The sequence below is a fragment of the Lagopus muta genome, chromosome 2 (genome assembly GCF_023343835.1).
Source record: "Lagopus muta isolate bLagMut1 chromosome 2, bLagMut1 primary, whole genome shotgun sequence".
Taxonomy (NCBI): Eukaryota; Metazoa; Chordata; class Aves; order Galliformes; family Phasianidae; genus Lagopus; species Lagopus muta.
The window spans coordinates 100,720,297-100,740,128 of NC_064434.1; the positions used below are offsets into that span (position 1 = coordinate 100,720,297).

Genomic DNA, 19,832 nt, shown 5'->3' on the forward strand with positions numbered 1-19,832 from the left:
ATATAAATATGAGCTGAAATGGCTAAAATGCACACTCTTGAAGTTAGTGCATTTTACTTCTGTTCTACTCTGTTATCTTTACCTTTTTGAGCCTTAGAAAAAGTAGCATGGCTGTAGCAGTTTTGAGAAGTTTTAGATGAGAAGCTGTCAAAGCTGTACAGTGTTATGAGACATTTGAAAGAATTGTGCAAATATTTGTTCTGGCTAAAACCTCAAGGGCCAAGTTCTTCTCTTGATACTGCAATAACAAAGAGTGGATGAAGAGCAGAGCAGCTACTTGATCTTTGTGTGCTCAGAGCATGGTTTGCCTACGTTCTCATTTCAGATCACTGGCTGTTCACAACATGTGGTGCTAGTGGAGCCTATGGCCCAACACAGAGCCAATGCAATGATGCCTACAGGAACTCCAACCTCAGTGTGATTGTTGGAGCTGAGGGGATTCTCCAAGGCATTCAAATCTGGAGAGTACCAGCAACCAACACGTACAGGTAAGGGAAACATCTGTTGCTCTTATAACATGTGTTTGTGTTAGAATTTCTCCAAGCTGTGGATACGTGCTAGACGTGTATGTGTTGTATTCAGAAATTTAGGCAGATCTACTTCTCCTTGATTTTGTGATCTCCAGTCTTTCCAGTTTTAGATTTGTTGTCCAGCAGATGCTACTATTTGGTGAAATGGAGAAGAAACAACTGTCCTGAAGCACATAAATATTCAACCTAAATACCTTAGAGGATGGGAGAGCTTTATAAGTAACTGAAAAGTCAGTATTTGACCTCCCTGAGCCAAGGTCAATGCATCCTATATGCTATCCATTGAACTTTGGCATCAAAATCAGTTTTTCTCACTCTTCATCTGATATAGGAGGTACAACTTTGTCAGCTTTTCTTACAGGACAGATTACATCAGCGTCTGCTCTGTTTTGGAACTAGATATAGTAGGTTGAGTCTGTATGCCTATCAGCACTGTAGAATTGATTTTGGAAGCCAGCCACCAAAGTGTTAGGCTTTGACACTGAAAGTTAAAATGCTTAAATCCCCCTGCAGAGTTGTCCTTAAAGGGAGACGATCAGGTACAATTTAATGCAACTTAAGCTGATTTTTACCACTTTTCTTTTCCTATTTTTGCTCCTGCTGGGAGGAAAGGTGCAGAGCTTAGCCCATTGTATCTGAATAGCAACATCAAGCCATAACATGCACCATTTTGTCTCAATGAATCAATGAGTGTATTTTTAGTGTATTTTTAATGCAGCATTCCCTATTGAAACTAATGATAGTGTCATGGATTTTGAAGCAGAAAATTCTAGTGTAGTCTTTGGGCAAATTTCAATTAAAACTTACTGTCGCCTTCTCTGTTGTTGTTGTTTTTTGTTGTTGTTGTTGTTTTGGTTTTTTTGGTTGTTTTTTTTTTTAGTCTTATTGAAAAAATATATATGTTGGGGGTAGGTACCAGTCTCTAACAGAAGTCTGCTGCAAAGCAGTTATGAGAAACTGGCTAGGTTAGGCTATGCTCAAGTTCTGCTGGAGTGCCTGTTACCAGAAGGATTGATGATAATGAAGAAAGCGTTCATGATATTTTACTCACCTATCAAAAATGAGTTGCCTGAGGTGAAAAGAATTTTTCAGGACCAGCATTCAGTAAATAAGGATATAAAGTATAGCCCAAAAGAGAAGAGGCAATGAAATTACAGTATTGTCATTTCTTTAATATTGGAGGCCAAGAAAGAGCCAAAATTTTAGTGCAACTGTAGGCTGATTTTTGCTACACAATACAAACCACGGGTGAAATGAGGCTCCTGCAGGAGGGACGTAAATATTTAAGGTCCTATAAATGACCTAACAGGCTTTTAGTTCAGTACAGATAATAAATGGCTAATATCATTAACTAGATGACATTCTCTTCTGTGCTTCCTAAGGCTGCTGTAGAGAATTCACAGCCTGAGGAAAGGAGGCAGCAACTGTGGACCTAAATTATCTTGACATATTCCTGATTCAGAGCTGCTGGAGGAGCAGGAGGGACCCCCACAGCATAGCACAGCTCTAGGAAAACATCAAGTTGCAATATCAGCAGTAGGCTTTCCAGAGTCTAAATCCACAGCCTGTATTTAGCTTTCCCTTGCAGGCCTACTGCACTGCGAATCCTGCAGGTCCATCTGCTACCCATCTCCAATTTATTTGACCCAGAGATAAAATCCTCCAGCTGGCTTTGGGCTGTTTTGAAAGCTGGTGTGGTTCATCAGCGCGTCTTGCACTGTGTAATGCAGCACAGTGAGTTACATATCTAGTAATTGAATAAGCTGAATATAGATCATGTGAACACAAGGCAAAATATGCTTTATTAACTCTCAGAGACAGAAAGCTTAACTTTTCACAAAACTCTGCTAACATAAGCTTACCCCACAATCTATGAAGGCCTGGGTAGGCTGCACACACTGTACACTGCTTCATTTGAAGTTTGCATTCTTATATGCTCCAGTGCTGATGCAGACAAAGTAAGCTGGTTCAATACCATGAGGTGAGCATTGTATAATAATAATAAAGTTAGGCAGTGTAAAAGAATATTTTTTCTATCTAGATTGTCTTCAAAGCATTCAGAAGACTTTGTCATCCAACATCTATGCCTATGATCAACTATGAAGAAGCAAGCTGTAACAAATTACATTTCATCCATTAACCAAATTTATTCATTTTTTAAAGCAAGAACCTTTGGTCTATTTTTCTGTATGATCATGTCACTTCCAAATTTTCATTTCTCTTGTCCCTTCTTGTAAGGTAAAACAAAAACACAAGGCTGTGCTTGTACTGTCAGTGCCCTATGCACATGCTGCTCCTTCCTGAAGTTTTTAGGAAGGTATGCTGTGTTTTGCTTATATCTTCTCAGGTAATGTGACTTTCTTCAAGGCCAGTGTGGTTTAAGTGTATCCCTCCCATAAAAGGAAGCCTTGCCTAAGGAGAGGGATCCTGCTCTCACCTGAAGTCAAGATAACCCATCCGTTTAAATAGCAATACACATTTTAAATATGGAATGGCTGTTTCCCAAACCTGCCATTTATTATTTGTTTGCAGCCTTTGAATGAGGCAGAAATGGGTTTTCTCAAATTTTGTGATATCATTGCTTATATGCAAAATCTGTTTATGCACAGAAAAATATGGCTCTAATTGCAGCCGATTAACTGTGCCAGCTTGCTGTGCCTGACAGCGCACTTCATTAAGCATTCCAAAATTCTACAGTAAATTTAGCTCAGTCTTCAGGTTCATGCAGTGTCTGCTCAGGGGAGCCCAGTACTGTGTGTTTATCACTTTTTCTGCTGGCTCCAATGCAGCCTTACTTGAGAAATGATTGCTTTGGTTACCGAGAGTGGCATGAACACAGTCGTGTCACGTTGCAAGGATCTAATCTGCTTTATGAGGCACTTGATGCTCCATGTTTGCTATGACATTGAAATTGCTCCAGGCTGGCTGCCTCGTAGTGGTGTCATAAGGTGAGTTCCTTTCGGGGCAAGAGCTAGCTGAAAGTGAGCTGGTTGTTCCCTGAGGGAGGAAGCTGCCCGCCTGACCTGGTCAAGGTGCTCATACACACTGAGCTGTGCTGGTTTGTTCTGCTTTCAGCCTGCAGAACTGTGCAGGGCAAAAACCCATCATATGCTAAAGGATAGGAGTTAAGGAGAGCATCCTTACTGGAATAGGTAGGAAGACAAGGAAAAAATTTGCATCTTCAGTCTTGCATCACTGTTTACACACTCCAGGTTGAATTTTACTCTCATAGAAATAGCTGGAAGTCACTGGAAAATCACCTATTTATTTCAGATCTAAACTGAGCTAGCTTGGTTTGCCACCATTCACTTGCTGATGAAGTCAAGTGACTATGTCTTTTGTTGCAGCAGAAATGTGTGTTTCATGACATTTATGACATGCTTTGCAGTCTCATGGTAAAAACTGTTTCAAATGTGTAAGATGTTTATGTACATAGAAAAGGAGAGGGAGGATCTGAGCAGTCCAATTTTTGAGTATATCAGCAATAGTAAGGACTTCTGAATCTTGATTGCTTGGAATAAAAGTCCAAGTGCCTTACCTGAGACCGCAGCAGCCTCTGCGTGCAAACTAGCTGCTCCTGGCTGGAGACAGTGTGATGTTCATGGTGACTGTGAGTTAAGCCAGGAGGCTTTTGCCTTCCCTATTTACTGCCAGTAGTGTGCCCATTTATTGTTTTTCATTCTGTTCCTGGAAATTTGAGAACTGTTTCCCATCTGGTCTACTGTACTGGGACCAGTGATAGTCTGCTTTCTCAAATTTCCCCGTCAATATTGTGCAAAAAGGTTCTATTTAGCCATATGTGCTGTACTCATTAGTTCTACTGCTTCTGATCTTTGCAGCGCTCACTGCAAACCTCTCAAGGGCATGCCTTCTGGGAAACAAGATATGTTACATATACTAAAATCTGAAACTACAGGGACTTGTGCAGTGTGTCCTCAGCAGTGTGAAAGAATCTGTTTTGCAGCCACCCAAGTTCATAGACTCACACAGAACAGAAGACTTCAGTCTTCAAGCTTTTTTTCTTTTTTGTATTTAGAGTTGTCAGGTCTTTGGGGCAAGGTCCTGTGACACTGTGTACGGTTCAGGTGTATAAAGCACTCAGTGCCCATAAGTCGTTGATATTAGCTTCCACTCATCTGGAACAATGCAGGTACCACGTTTATATGGGAACTGCTGAATCACAGCCTGAACCTCTGATTGATCACCTGAGCCATGGGAGCACAGGTGAAGGCAATTCAGCTGTGCTACCAGAAGGGGTGGAGCCTGGCTGCACCTCTCCTAGACCTATTTAAGAGCTGGCTACCAGAGGGGAAGGATCTTATCTGGAGATCTCTCCTCTGGAGTTTTGCAGTAAGCCCAGGGTGCAGGTAAGCATTCTATCTATTCTCTTTTTGTTATTATAACCTGCTGAGCCAAACTCTCTGGTTTATTTCATAATTATAACGTCTTTATATTCATTGATTATATGCACATTCTTGTGTTTGTTTTCCTGCAGCATCTCAGGTTATGGAGCTGCTGGTGGGAAAGGAGGGAAGAACACCATGGTGAGATCCCATGGTGTGTCTGTACTGGGAATTTTTGACCTCCAGAAGGATGATACGTTGTATATCTTGGTGGGACAGCAAGGAGAAGATGCTTGCCCTAGTGTAAGAGATTGTCCTTTTTGCTTTGTTGTAATGCTTACAAACTGGTGGAATTTTGTCTGTTTACAGAGATAATACTATAGGCTTCTGATTAATCTGTATATCTCAGAGCACCTGTGTGGATTTGCAGAGGGAGAAGTCAACCCTGCCTTCCTTTCCTCTGACTTCACAGAGCTTTGGCTTTGCTCTGCTGTTCAGTCCAACCCTACAACTGCCACAATACTCTGCAATGGGAAATACCCACCTCACAGTGCCCATTTGTGTTTATTTTCTGTGGGGGATTGGGAGACACGAATGAATTCCTGATGAGACAGCCCTGATTTTCGTGGTACTAGCTAAGCATTGCTGCAAATATCTAGATGGAAAGGAGCAACTTCTGCCATTTGCAGTACTCTGTTAATCTTTTAGTATTCTTTGGAGGATTTGGGATTAAGAGATTGTTATGAGTAGAACTAAGCCTTATCTGCTGAAATTTCACCTACAGGTTTGAGCTGGGCATTTAAATGCTGTGTGTTTCTCAACTTTTGGATGTCTGGCATCCAGGAAGTGAAAGTTTCTCCGTCTGTTAGAGCAGAGAAGGTTTGAAAGATGCAGACAAGAAAGTGGGGTTTTCAAGGCCATGTGCTGAAATAAATAATGTTAAACCTGGAATTACACGCATCTACAAACAAACCATAAATATGAAGCCTCTTTGAAATAAGAAGTGCCCTAACTCAAACTTCCATCTAACATCTATAACTAGGGCATTCCAGCTCAGTGTAATATATGGAGTCATTAAATTTCAGGTCTCTGTAATCTCAGTGAGAATTTATTGAGTGCTAATGTAATTCTTTCATTGAAGCAGAGAGATTGTATTGACTTGTAGAAGGGACCTTTACTAGATTGGATTGTAATCAGTTATGTCTTTGCTATGAAGGATTTTTTTTTTTTTTTTTTTTTAATTCAGTTGTAATCTAGTGGCCCCTCTGAGTCATTGACTTTGTCATCATATTAATCATCCCCACCCAAGTTCTGGTCAATTAAGGGAAGGGTAAAGGAGAGGGGTCGTTTTGCTCCATAGACAAGTCCACAAACTCTAAGTAGATGGCATTCATTTTCTGGCGCACTGTTTTCTGGTCAACAGAATAGTTTGTAACTTGAGGAAGATGCTTTTATCAGGTCTCCCAAAAGGAAATACATATGTGGGAGTAGGTAGAAACATAACAGTTTTACTGTACAACTGTTTGTGCTTTTTTTCCTTAAAATGTCATTAGCTTAGTGAGTAAGGTGTACATAACAAGACAGGGTTACTCAGGTGAAACTTTATAGGAAAAAAATAAGCAAGAAGCAGAGCTTGTGACTTACAAGAACTCAAAGCAAAACCCATCTTTCCATGCACTTAATGCCCCAATTTAAAACTGAAGCAGGAGTTATCGTTTTGTTTTGTTTTTAGATTGTAGTCCAGAAGCACTTAGAAACAATGGCTTAATGTTGTGTTTGAAATAAGTCAGTGAATTCAGTGATTTGCCTGATGTGGAAGGTTCATTATGTTTGGAGCTAAATGGTGGAGGGAAAAAAAAGGCTGGGTAGGAATTGTGGGGGTTTTCTAGTTAAATATTTTCTTTAATGTTGTGTCAACGTTGCAGTTGAAGGTGGGATAGCAGTTCTTTTCATAGGCTTTGAACATCCTAGCTCTGGTAATTGCAATATTAGTGCTGCTGGATTAATTTACACTGAGCTCATCGCTACTGTGCGTGCTATGACTATTTAGGTTAGCTCTGGTACATGTGTGAGCCTCCAGTACATTTCAGCTCTTGATAGACATGGTTTGAGAGGGTTGAGGGGCCATAAAGCTTGTGTGTGTACTAGAACTTAGAAATTTATTTTCAGAATTCAGCCCTGCTCTTCTGTTTGCAGACTAATGATGTTATACAGAAAGTCTGCATTGGAGAGAACAATGTGATTGAAGAGGAGATACGTGTGAACAGAAGTGTCAATGAATGGGCAGGAGGAGGTGGAGGCGGGGGAGGTGCAACTTATATATTTAAGGTATGGAAACATAGTCTTTGTGCACCTTCAGCACGAATACGTACTGCCAATTGCCTCCAGTATCACAGCCTGAAATAGCTATTTTACACACCTGTGAGAAAGGGACCACAAAGAACTCTGGGTGTCCTTCATTTCCAGATGATAGAGAGGTAGAGAGCAGAGATGGCTTTTCACATGCTTTAGAATGGCTTCACGGTATTGCCGTGCTCACTTCAGTGGCTTGGAATTGGCTTTGCAACGGTTGGAAACAGATTATTTTTTTTCAATGCAAACTAAGATTCTGAAGCATAATACCTACAGCAAAGGGCGAATTCCTTTTTATTTGAATATGTCATTGTAGAACATGAGACTTCAGCTAGATATTTAACTTAAATGATGTAACAACAAGAAAAGCTGAAGTTAGTCTGTATGTTTTTGTATGGGCAACTCTACAGCTAGAAGCCACTGATCTGTACTATTGTGCCTTGTCTGAGATGATACTCTTTCCAAACACCAGTTTCACCCTGGTGAATAATATGTTTGAACAGTCTGACTTCTATATACTTTTACGTAACTCTGCATGTTCAGGCAGTTTCTAGTGTAGCAGTCCTTTATAAGTGCAGACATTATAGTGCACTGCGTAGGGCATTACACATTAGCTGTTTTGCTTGATGAAGCTTATAACATGATAACATTACATGATTTATAATTCACAGAGCTGCCAACTGCCTCTGTTCCCTGTAGATCTGGTAGAACTAGTGCTATTCATTAGTCTTTTGGATGTTGGTGCCTAAATAATGCAGTGGTAATTTATAGTTTTCAGCAGTCCTAAATGCCTGCTTAGTGCAACGTGCAGTAACAAGCATGTGGTTGAACTTCCATTTGTGTGTGTGACTCAGTCTGAATACTGCCTTTACTTCTGAACTTAAGATGGAGAATGGAGAACCAGTCCCCTTGATAATTGCAGCAGGAGGTGGTGGCAGGGCCTACAGAGCCAAAACAGACACATTTCATCCAGAAAGGCTGGAGAATGATTCCTCTGTTCCAGGGCTGAATGGAAATTCAGGAGCTGCAGGTAAGAAAAACTTATTCTTTTTAAGAAAACCATTGTGAGTATTTGATTCGCCCAGATTCTGTGGAGGTGAAGTGAAGCTTCTGAAAACATTCAGAGGAGCCTGGAAGTACAACAGATGTGTAGGATGTACCCACAGTGCAGGATACTTGGCCTAAATAAGGATATCGGGAACGATGGAGTGCTGGTAAAATAGTGTTGGATCTCTGATAAGCAAAGTTTGTTATTTTGATCATGGAATTCATAGAATCATAGAATTGCTGAGGTTGAAAAAGACCTTTAAGATCGTCAAGTCCAACCGCAACCTAATCATACTACCCTAACTGTAACAACACTCTGCTAAGTCATGATTGTTGAGGGAGTTTGCTATGATGATAAACCCATACAGCTCTTTGCACTATTTTAGATATAGTTTCTTTGGCTTATGTGGAAGGAGAATAATTGTGTGCTAGCTAGGAGTCTCTGTGAAGAGACCTTGTATCGAGCAATCTACAGAGTTGAAATTGAATCACAGGTGACTATGTTTTTAGAGCAGAGTGGGACATGTTTTTGCATGCCTTCCACTGAATTCCTTTTGTTCCACATTAGAAACAACATTCTGTTTTATACAAAGAGGAAGAGAACACTCTGTAAGCTTAGAAGCACGTGCTTGGAGAGTAGGTAGGGGTATCTTTTGACATTTTCCACTGGAAATACTAGTCCTCGTATGATAGGCGAAAAGAAGTGCAGATGGTTAACGTGATCAAAGCCCTAAAGTAAGGTCACTGTAGGACTGGTTAGAAAGGACATCTCTTCTAACCACAGAATGAAATTTGTTCTTTCAGCTGAGATGCTTTGAGTGAGAGCTCATTCAGTGGATCCCTAAGGTGTTTGTTTTTTACAAAAAAAGAAAATGACCTTTGCCTATGCCTTTTCTCTTCTGTTAACCACAGGTGGTGGAGGTGGCTGGAATGATAACACTTCCTTCCTGTGGTCAGGAAAATCCTTGCTGGAAGGTGCTACTGGAGGAAGATCCTGCCCCCAGGCCATGAAGAAGTGGGGGTGGGAGACAAGAGGGGGTTTCGGAGGGGGTGGAGGGGGGTGCTCCTCAGGTGGAGGAGGCGGAGGATATATAGGTAAAGTGGCTTCGTGTTCAAGGTGTCCCTTCCCCTCCTTTAGTGCTAATGGTCAGCAAAAGACTGATAGATAATTCTCCTGTAGCTAGCATATTTGACTGTTACGTAATAGTATGTTTGTGTGTTGCCTTTTTAGCACTAGATGAACGTATGGCATTTACTCTTAAAGCATAGCCAGATGTCAGTCCTTCAGCTCTAGTCCTGGCTTTGCAGTCTGGAAAATGTGCCATCAAGATCCTTCTGTGATTCTTGAGCCATCCATTTTTGAGTTATAATGCTAAAGCAGGAGCCGTAGGCTGTATGCTCCACTGCCAGCTCCAGTATTTTGAGTACTTCGGAGACTGGATGCCAGATTTGATGCTGGGTGAAGGGTGCAGCTGCTTCCACCCTGCCCTGCTATGGGAGGGCCTCAGTCCTACACAGGTGGTCTCTGGGGGCAGAGCGGCTCCACTGCTCCATGGTTCCTGTGCTCAGGCTGCCAGCCAGGACCCCTCTTAATAATGATGGTGGTGTTGACTTCAGGCAACAAGGAACTAATTTCATGTGCGTCTCAGGACAGCTGTCAGATGGCATTATGTTGATTATAACTGGTGTGGACCAGATTCAAGATCTCTACTAATCCTTAATCTCCTGGGCCTCATAGTTTCTTCAGCCATCTGCACTGTGGTGGACTTCTTAACCCCTGGTTCTCCACAGCTTAAATCAAGTCCATGATACACTTGAAATTCTGAGAGGAAGTAATGAGTCTAAATGAGTGCATGTTTTGTACCAATGTTTCTGTGTAATGCTTCTTTTCCCAACAGAATGCCTCACATGATATAATTTTGCTTTGTACTGAAGGTGGTTAAAGAAGAAAAGCCATTTTTGTAGGGGGTGGGGGGATCTTTGCATGCTTGTACAAAATACATGGACTGTGCTATGCTTCTGACTTGTTCCATGGATTGCTCATACTTTGCTCCTAGTATGTTTCATATGCCCAAGCACAAATGAGCAATTGAAGAGTAAACTCCTCCAGTCCCCATTCCTGGTGGACCACCCTGTTTTCAGGGTGCAAAGGAGAAGAAGGATTATCAGATCACTCATTTCCCTCTGCTGACACATACCTCGATCAGCAAGGATACTGAACTGAGCACTGGTATTTTCCAGTCTCTTGGCCACACTGAAACTGAGAGGGGCTTATGTGTTTTCACAGCATCCAAATGGTTAAAGATGAAATTTGTACCTTAGTTTACAACAGCTTGCCTAAAACAGAGCTAAGACTGTAATAATCTGCTGCTATAAATTGAAGTTCTAGACCCGAAAGACTAGTGTTACATACCACAACTCACTAGGTAATTCCTATATTTTAAATACTTTGATGTGTTCTCTTTTCTCATTTGGATGTCTCCCTAAACACACCGAAGCCACGCATGTTGTAATGCTTATTTGTATTTTAGTGCTAATGAGCCTCGGACTGTTAAGGTAACTTCTGGTTTGACATAGGTGGCAATGCTGCAGAGGACAATGACCCAGAGATGGATGGGGAGGATGGTGTGTCCTTTATTAATCCCATTGGTACTTTATACACTCCAGCACTTAAAGGTACTCATGTTGGTCTGCAGTCTCCTCTAGTGGTTTTCTTTCATGTTAAGACTAGTTTGCATCCGTAAGACCCGTCAGAAAGCTTTGGATACATTTTATTGTCATTCTAAATGAGAGGGAGAAAGGTTGCTTAGCCAACCCAGTTGAGTATGAACGCTTCCCAGAAATATTGCTACTCCAGCTATCTCTAGGCCTGTGTTTGCCCAGATGTCACTGGGTGTTTTCAGTGTATTTAGAAAATATGGGAATATCTACGTGAGCAGAAAAAGTTTGCTTAGGAGCAGCCAGAAGTGTTTTCAAATGCAAATGGACTCTGAACTGTTAGATTCAGCCAAAAAAATTTGAAAATACTGCATGGTTTGAACTCAAAAAGAGTAAAGGCTAAGAAAGAGTGAGCCTCACCGCCTGCTGGAACATTGGGTTTGCTACCCTGGTTGAACTGCGTGCTGAAAGAGAGCCAGAGCACCTCAGCTGGTTAATGTAGTTGGATGTTATTTTCTATGTGAGAAAAGGACTGCAGCCATGGAAGGTGCAGAGAATAGTTTCTTAGATGGGGCTTCCTCTGCCACAGCCAGCAGCTGCGACCACAATGCCTCCCTTTCTGTCAGTGCCCGAGGGAATGAGATGAATGATCTTTCCAGTATTTAACGTTGCTTCTTTCATCCATTCCCTAGTGACAGAGGGGCATGGAGAGGTGGATATTAGGCTGCACCTTAACTGCAGTCACTGTGAGATGGACGAGTGCCGTGTTGATCTTGAGACTCAGAAAGTCATTTGCTTTTGTGAGCCAGGCACAGACTTGGCTGAGGATGGTGTGTCTTGCATAGGTAAGTAGATGATAGGCTGGTAACATGTAACAGAGAAAACACATGGTCAAAATCTGTAGTTTGGACTGTAAAAGCATCTGGAAATCTTACCTTGTCTCTGTCTTAAAAGTGGCTTCTGTTGTATGTTATCTATCTTATTTTCTGCTGGTATTGGCTGTACAGTTATTTTGCTAGAACACAGGCACATCACTGCAGAGGTATGGTGCAAAGAGCAGCATCTCTGGTTTGCTTTATAATATATCAATGGCATACTGGGCACTGAGCATTGTGAGCCAAATTTTATCCACAAGAGGCAAAGGGTAGCAGATCTGGTTGCAACAACAGTCACTTTTTGCTTTGAAATCATGAAAGTTTTCTCAGAACAGGAATCTTTCTACTAAATTTCCAGGTTATTTCTCTGAAGAACCCTCAGGTAATGTACAAGTGAAGGGGAGAGCAATTCCTGTGGATTTGGACACAAGGTGTATGTGCAGGATCTGTAAAAATAAATAAATAAATAAAAATAAAAAAAAAATAAAAATTCTGCATGAGGGATCTCTGAGGAAAACAAAAGATAGTACCTATACTTGCCTTACTACCGAAACTGAATGCTCAGAACTCCATTACAAGCTTTTATTTCATATTCTTGCCCAGCAGTATAGCAAGTGACTCCAGGCTTTTGGGATCCTGCTCTCTGTATTTTTACCAGAGGCACCTATAAAGTGAGTAAAAGCACGGTCATTTTGCAGGGTGAAATAAACCTTAATAGATGGTCATTGAATGATCCAAGCAAGCGTGCAGCTAGGGAATACTCTGTAGTGCATATGTTATCAGTTTTGTGTGCCTGGACTAGATGCATTTAGGAGATGATATATTGCAGCCCTTATTCTGCTCTGATTTGGCATTGATAGCAGCACTCTAGACCAGGCTATTTAATGTTCTTTCCATCTCCCCAGCCTCCTACCCCCAACTTTTATGGTCTTGTTTTCATACACGGGGAGTGCACGTGTTAATTCCTTGATAGCAAACCATCTGTTTTAATGGCTTGGTGTTAATTGAGAAAAGTAAAACAAAGAGATATTTGAGTTTATCGATCCTGAGATCATCGATCATGTCAGATGTTGCTCCTATGCTGTAAGAGCAGCAGATAAGTAAACGAAAGGAAGAGCAGAAAAATCTAGCTGCAGAAAAAAAGTGTCTGCTGGAAGATTGTGTCAAATGTAATTTCTTTTCCTCTTGTCTCCATTGCAGCTGAGCCAACAGTTCATCTCCCTCTCTCCTTGGTTTTGTCAGTAGTGACCTCAGCATTGGTTGCTGCCTTAATTTTGGCTTTTTCAGGAATCATGATAGGTGAGTGTTTTTCTGCAAATGATATTTGCCTTGTGATGGCTGGATCTGAGCCGAGAATAATCGGGCCCTGGGAGATGCAGTTTTTAGCTGCTGCTGTATTGCACGGTGCCTTCCCACGCACACTCTTTACCTTGGGAATTCTTTAGTTGTTTCTAACCACATTGACCAATTTGAGGAGTTTCAGTTACTGAGTGCATATTTGAAGAGATTTTATTGTTTGTGCTGTGGTGTAAAGTTGCCAGAACAGAGCTGTCACTGTTTTTGTGAGAGCTGCTGGTTCTTAACATCTAAAAGCAAACCTCTTTATTTGTGTGCCTACATACAGATTTAGCTCCTTAATGTATGACATCTAAGCTTGAAATTCTCACAAAGTTCACGTTATACAGCCTGCTAATTTGTAGAGTGTGGATGTTCTTGGTATCTTTATTTGAAGTTTGAAAAGGTATTTTTCACCCTTTCATTTTCTTATTTTAAACAAAGCTTTTCTTGCATTTGGTTGCAAGCAGAACAGATCCGAATCAGGGAAAATCGATGCTTCATACCACAGCTCTGCCACCTTTCTTTGTCCACACTGTAGAATTGAGAGGAGGGCAGTGACGTACCCAGAGTAGCAAATGGCAACTGGTAAATTAGATTTGCACAGCTGTTGCAGTTTTAAGAGTTTTGGAAATTATCAGTTGCACACACATGGTCCTGTACATGTGCTTTCTGGCCTGGCAGTGCCCCTTTAAAAATTACTAATTATATCTCAGAGTGTGGAAGAATAATCCGGTATCTGTCCAACCAGACTATCATTTTCATCTCAGCAAAGAGCAGCAATTTTAAAAAGATCAAAGCAAAAGCAATGAGGAGGAAAATGGAGGACAGGGAGGACTTGTGGATAGGTCGTTACATCCATCTGCCTTTGCCAGTGAGTGTTTATGCTTTTTAAATTCTTCCTCTGAGGAACGTCTGTTGGAGTGGATGCAGTAGTTTTTACAGTCACAGTGTTTGGGCCCACTCCAGCTCCCAAAGAAATCAAGGTAAAGGTAATACTGATTTAATCTGTACAAGATGGGCATCTTGCTTTGAAAAAAGTATATGCAATATCAATTCCTATTCCAAGGAATATCCACAGGATGTCTTTTTTTTTTTTTCCAAGGTGTGATTTCCAGTAAGATTTCAAAGGTACCAGTGAAGTGGTTCAAGTGATATAAAACTATTATAAGCTGATTTCAAATTTAGTCCAACTCTGTTGTTTAGAAACAGGAAGTTTTGCAAAACAGATTTATTTTGTATGCAATGTTTTATTCTGAAGTAAACGTTTAGTCTATCCATTTGGAACAACGTAATGCAGTAATTTATTTCAGGCTCTTAGTTACTTTTCTATGATTTAGGAAAGTTGACTGTAGCCAGACTCCCTCAGGTTTGAATCTGGATTCATAATTGGAAAGTCCAGCTAAACTAAACAGGGCAAAACAAAAACGTCAGGCTTGTGAAATCAGAGATTTCTGCAAGTGAAATTCATTTTGCATTTTCCAAGCAGTTAATGAGCAAGCTGGATTCTTCATAAGGTACGTAAGTCGAAGGTTCCTGGATAACTTCAGATTCCATTTTCTATCTGTAATTACTTGACGTGCAGAAATACGACAGTATCACTGTCTGTTTTGATTCACTGGAATTTGACCCTGCATCTTATTCCAATGAGAGAGACTGCATGGCTGCCCTCATCTCTCAGAGGCAATCTGCATCGCTGGTTTACCATGTTCTCTATATTTAGTGTATCGTCGGAAGCACCAGGAGCTACAAGCCATGCAGATGGAGTTACAGAGCCCAGAATATAAGCTGAGCAAACTGCGTACCTCCACTATTATGACAGACTACAATCCCAACTACTGCTTTGCAGGAAAGACCACCTCCATTAGTGACCTCAAAGAGGTGCCTCGCAAAAACATCTCCCTCATCCGGTAAATTCATCTTTGCCTTCTCTGTGATCCACATTCATGTGGCATCACTCTGCTACCTTGTAGCTTTATACAGAAATCCCAAGATGAATCAGGAGAGCTTGGAAGATGTAGATGCTCATAAAGCTGTGCATGCAGTCTGCAGTGCCCTGTAGCTTCATTGTGTTGTTACCACATTTTCTCTTTGCCTATGTATCTCGCTGGACTGCATCTGGAAGTTTCTAGTGTACTCTGTGCTGCTGCTGCTGCCTTTGTCACTTGGGCTCTGAAAGGACATCTGAAAGTGTGGCAAACTGCAGAGAACAGAGGATGCAGCTGGGAATTGATAGGGGCAGGGATGTTGGGCTATCAGACAGGAAAGTGAATTATGAGCAGTAGACTTGTAATCTGTAAAAAGTTGGTCAGGCACAGCAGAGCCGATGCCTACAAAATGTTATTAAAGAAGTGGTTGTGTTACAGGCAGTCCTCACTGTGGTTTCACTGCTGAGACTGCTCTCAACAGTGTATATTGCCCACGCAAAAACAGAGGATAGACACTCGGTGCAGCTCTGAGGTCAGACCTGGCACTACCGGGATAGTGCTTGTTGTGGAAGTGAGCACCTCTTAACCCAGACTGAGGTGCAGGAATGTCTCTGGGAGTCTCAAGTTTATGCTGCCCAACATACAACTCATGCAGTGTTAAGAGGGTCCCAGGATCTGGGATGTAGTCTCATTCCCCAAGAGTTCATTGTGTTGTTAGGAGGTGTCACCCATGTGGTATTGTTGTAGCACCAGTTGGCTTAGTACTCAGTGAGCAAAGACTGAATAGGCAGGTATCTAAAATCTGTATCACAAGGACAAAGGACAGGATGAGGTGTGTGATTATTCTAATTTTTTTTCCTTTATCCACCTTATTCGGCATAAAAACATAAGCTTCATAATCAGTGCTTGTTACAATTCTCAGCATGAATTCGTTGAGCCAAGCGCTTTACAAAACACTGTTATCACCATTTTCTTGCTGAGGTATTTACCTAGTCACAGAACAAACCAGGAAAATATCATTAGTTTGTGAAATGTAGGTCCTCTGAGAGTCACTGTGCTTCCTAGTTTCTTGTTCAGTATTTCCTCCACTGACAGAGCATAAACATGGGAACTATTAATTAGGGTGTAGAAACACTGAGGCTTAGAGACATCTTTTTTGACCTGCTTTGGAGAACCCACCCACTAGAGCACTGGCACCAAAGCAGTAGAAAATGCTGTCCATTACACTTTGTAGTACCAGCAGTTTGATTTTGCTGGAGCAGTTCACTTCTGAGGATTGCTTTCTCTACCAATCACATACATTTTAGGTCCAGGATCAATTATACAAAGGTTCGGTTTGCTGCGTAGTGCCAACATCCAGATCTCCCTGTTCCACTGCCATGAAAATTGTGAGCCCGTTCTGTGAGCTGTGACCACAGTGTTATGATGTATGTTCTCTGGAGTAAAACCTTCTTGTCTTCTCTGGTCTGTCCAGGGGTTTGGGCCACGGAGCCTTTGGTGAGGTATATGAAGGTCAGGTGGCAGGGATCCCCAGCGACCCCACTCCCTTGCAGGTGGCTGTGAAAGTAAGTGACAGCGTATGAGTTATCATGATGGTTTCATGCACTTTTCACCCAGGAGTCCCAATGCATTATAAAAATAGAGATGAATTAAGCATTACCATAGGATTTGTGTAGAAAGGTTGCTGTTCTATTGCAGCACTTCCATTCATCACAGTGGTACAGCTTGTCACGCGTGGGCTTGTAAGACTTAAAAGAAATTGTTTATAAGCAGTGAATAGACAAACATTTCCTGTAAAGCTGTAGTATTCAGCAAGAATGAGAAGTAAGCCCTCTGTCCATCCTGTGCATGCTACTCCTGGTGTGGTAATCTGTTCAAAGCCTTTGAGTCAGAGGGACAGAAGTCTTCATGTAGCTAGGAGCAGCTACATCAAAAAGCCTGTAGGTGGGAGGTGGATTTCCATGGTTCTCACCACTCCATTACGGGATGAACATGCACTGAGTGCATAGGCAAATCTTAAGGGAGTCTGGTAGGTTTCTTCAGCCTTCAGCAGCTTGCCTACCTTGTTTTCTCCTAGAAGTTACGCAGCAGCTAAGTCTTAAATAGTTCTGATGGGAGGTAATGGAATATTGCCCTGTCGGTGAGCTCAGGAGCTAAGGTCTCATTCCTCCTTCTGTACACAGTGGAGTCTTATATGTTAGCACTGTCCCCTGTGTGCTCTGGGATGCTTCCTTTACCAGGAGGAGGATGATAGTGGTTTTTATGTGTCATGATCTGTATCTCTCACCAAGCTTCACAGTCTATTTTTATAATGGTCTAGCTATTATTAGAACAAGGGCTCTTTCAAGAGAAACAAGGATGGCTGCAGTCATTAGTGCTTTTCACTGTGTCAGATGTTGGACATCTCTCAGTTTAAAATGTCTTCTCCTTATCAACCTGTTCTTTCTTTTCCAGACATTGCCTGAAGTGTGTTCAGAGCAAGATGAGCTGGACTTCCTCATGGAAGCTCTCATTATTAGGTGTGTATGAATAAGATGAACAAGGATTTGTGTAGAACAGCACTGTAAGCAAAAATGTTCCGAATGAACAGATGTCATTAACCCAATGCTGTTGTCACATCACCTGTCAGAGACTGAGTCCTGGAATCCAAGGAGGTAGTTCCCCATCACATTAAGGCCTGGAGAAATAAAGAAGTACTAGAGACTTGGCCTTGAGGAATATGCCTCTACGTAAGCTGATCCCTGTGTCAGCATGTTATTTGGAACAACTCTGCCCTAGCCCAACTTGTGCCCTGGGACACAAGAAAATAGGAGCAGACATTCTCTTAACAGACATTCAGTGCTTCATGTGACCCACAAGTCTTGCTGTTGCACGAAGGGGACACAGAATATAAGGAAACTGAAAAGCAGCTAAAAGCCATTCCTTCCCAACCTCCACCCTCTGTTGCTGCACTGTGCAGAGTGCAAGGGGAGTATTTTGGCTTAATCTAGTTCCCCTGACTTTAAGATTTGTTACTTATTTTGAAGAGGGGGGGAAAAAAAAAAAGTCAGACATGTTCTCCACAGCAAAACATTGTGATTCTTTCCTATAATCATGCTTTTTTGGATCAAAGCTAATCCGTTATTGAGCCTCCCTCTCTCCACAGCAAGTTTAATCACCAGAATATTGTGCGTTGTATCGGAGTGAGCTTGCAGGCGCTGCCCCGTTTCATCTTGCTAGAGCTCATGGCTGGAGGTGACCTGAAATCATTCCTGAGGGAGACACGGCCCAGACCGGTAAGAAAATAGAAAATTGAAGTGTATTTAGTAAGCTGCTGCCACAAGGCGAATGTGTAACCATAGAAGGGCTGATCCATGCAGCTACCATTTTCCAGCGCTTTAGAGTCAGAGCTTTCTGTTGCCAGAAAGCCACTCTTGAGGTCAGGACAGAAATGTATATGCAATAAATGTTGCTGGGGTTATGCAGAGGAGCCTTATGGATGGACTTTGCTATATAACGCTGCAGATCCTATCTAATGAAACAGAAATATGTTGAACAAGTAATGATAAAGCTGATGTTTAAACTGTCAATCAAGTGCATTTCTGTGGATATCTGTCAAAAGTTTTGCATAGGCAAGTAGATTATCTAGCCTGGAGCTGTTGAATTAATAGCTAGTCCAGCGTTTTAAAGATTTTCCCTGAAATCAGCATCAGTGTGAAAAGGGAGACTGAAATGCATGAGAAATGTGTTGTGACTTCTAGAGCAGAATCCGTACTTCAGAAGAATAAAGTTTGCTCAAAGCAACTGGATTAGAAAGGTGCCCACTTAAAACTTAGTGCCAGGGCCCAGCTTCATTCTTTGTCTCTACATTTATTTGACAGAGGAAAAAATGCTTGATTTTATCAGCACAAAAAGATATACACTGGCTCTGACAGATTTAAGTAAGAGTCTTCCTTGATGCATCTGGAAAGAGATAAACTTAATTTTTTTTCCCTCGCAGTCTAGTTTTCAGGCATATAAAATGGTATGTGTTGCCCAAAGCACTGCAGTCTTGGAGAGGGTGCAATAAAGTGATTTCTGCTTGAGTAAAAAAGTTAAACACAGAAATTCAAGGTGCTAGATGTCTGAGTCTGAGCAAGCAGTCTTTATGAAGAGAGGCTGGATTTCTGTTGCACTTAGAGGGTTCTCTTGTCAGCTCGTGCAGATGGACTTAGTGGCAGGTGAATGGGGAAATTCATGTATTGCAATGTGGACTCTGCTTTCAGCTGGTGCAGGTTGAAATGGCATGGGCCAAAGTGTGCTGCCTGGTAGGTGTGCTTTTCAAAACTGCCAGCACAGAGTGTGCTGTCTGTATAAAGTGGCAGCACAGACTGCAAATGTCTGTGGCTTTCTGCAATTTATTTTCTTTTCCATTTTGTGGCTTGGGAGCTGTTGTTTTCTCTTCCAGGCATTATTTTCTTGCATAGACGTAAGGCAAGGGCATCCATCACTTTGTAATGGAATCCTCTTTTTTGCTCTTTAAGAGAAGCCAACTCAGCAATGATCAGGGCCTTGTGAGGAAGCACCAAGACCATTAGTCCTGAGCAGCAGGAATTTTGACCTACTTGCAGTAAAATGAACCTATAGGTTCATTATAGGATGTAGCCATGGGAGCCTTTGCATCTGAGGGGTTTCTTTCTGTCCACACCTACTCCAGCCATGAGTTCCTCCTTGCCTGTCTGGGCTTTCGTTTCTGTCAGTGGTAGCTCTGTGTTGTACCTGTGAAAGCTAATGTCAGAAGAGGCA

The 19,832-nt window shown here is 41.7% G+C and overlaps 1 protein-coding gene across 2 annotated transcripts in view; it reads left to right on the forward strand.

Annotated features, from left to right (window-relative positions):
* The window catches only part of ALK (ALK receptor tyrosine kinase), a 290,789-nt gene that overhangs the window by 256,976 nt on the left and 13,981 nt on the right, over positions 1 to 19,832 (forward strand). The window contains exons 12-23 of one of the 2 annotated variants that reach the window (XM_048935284.1): positions 326 to 488; positions 5,026 to 5,176; positions 7,070 to 7,201; positions 8,111 to 8,255; positions 9,185 to 9,367; positions 10,850 to 10,948; positions 11,623 to 11,775; positions 13,006 to 13,104; positions 14,864 to 15,050; positions 16,543 to 16,633; positions 17,523 to 17,587; positions 18,214 to 18,343. In XM_048935284.1, coding sequence (XP_048791241.1) covers positions 326 to 488; positions 5,026 to 5,176; positions 7,070 to 7,201; positions 8,111 to 8,255; positions 9,185 to 9,367; positions 10,850 to 10,948; positions 11,623 to 11,775; positions 13,006 to 13,104; positions 14,864 to 15,050; positions 16,543 to 16,633; positions 17,523 to 17,587; positions 18,214 to 18,343 — 1,598 coding nt within the window. Of the gene's footprint in view, positions 1 to 325; positions 489 to 5,025; positions 5,177 to 7,069; positions 7,202 to 8,110; positions 8,256 to 9,184; positions 9,368 to 10,849; positions 10,949 to 11,622; positions 11,776 to 13,005; positions 13,105 to 14,863; positions 15,051 to 16,542; positions 16,634 to 17,522; positions 17,588 to 18,213; positions 18,344 to 19,832 lie in introns of those variants that run through there. The other variant, XM_048935285.1, reaches the window with a different exon arrangement.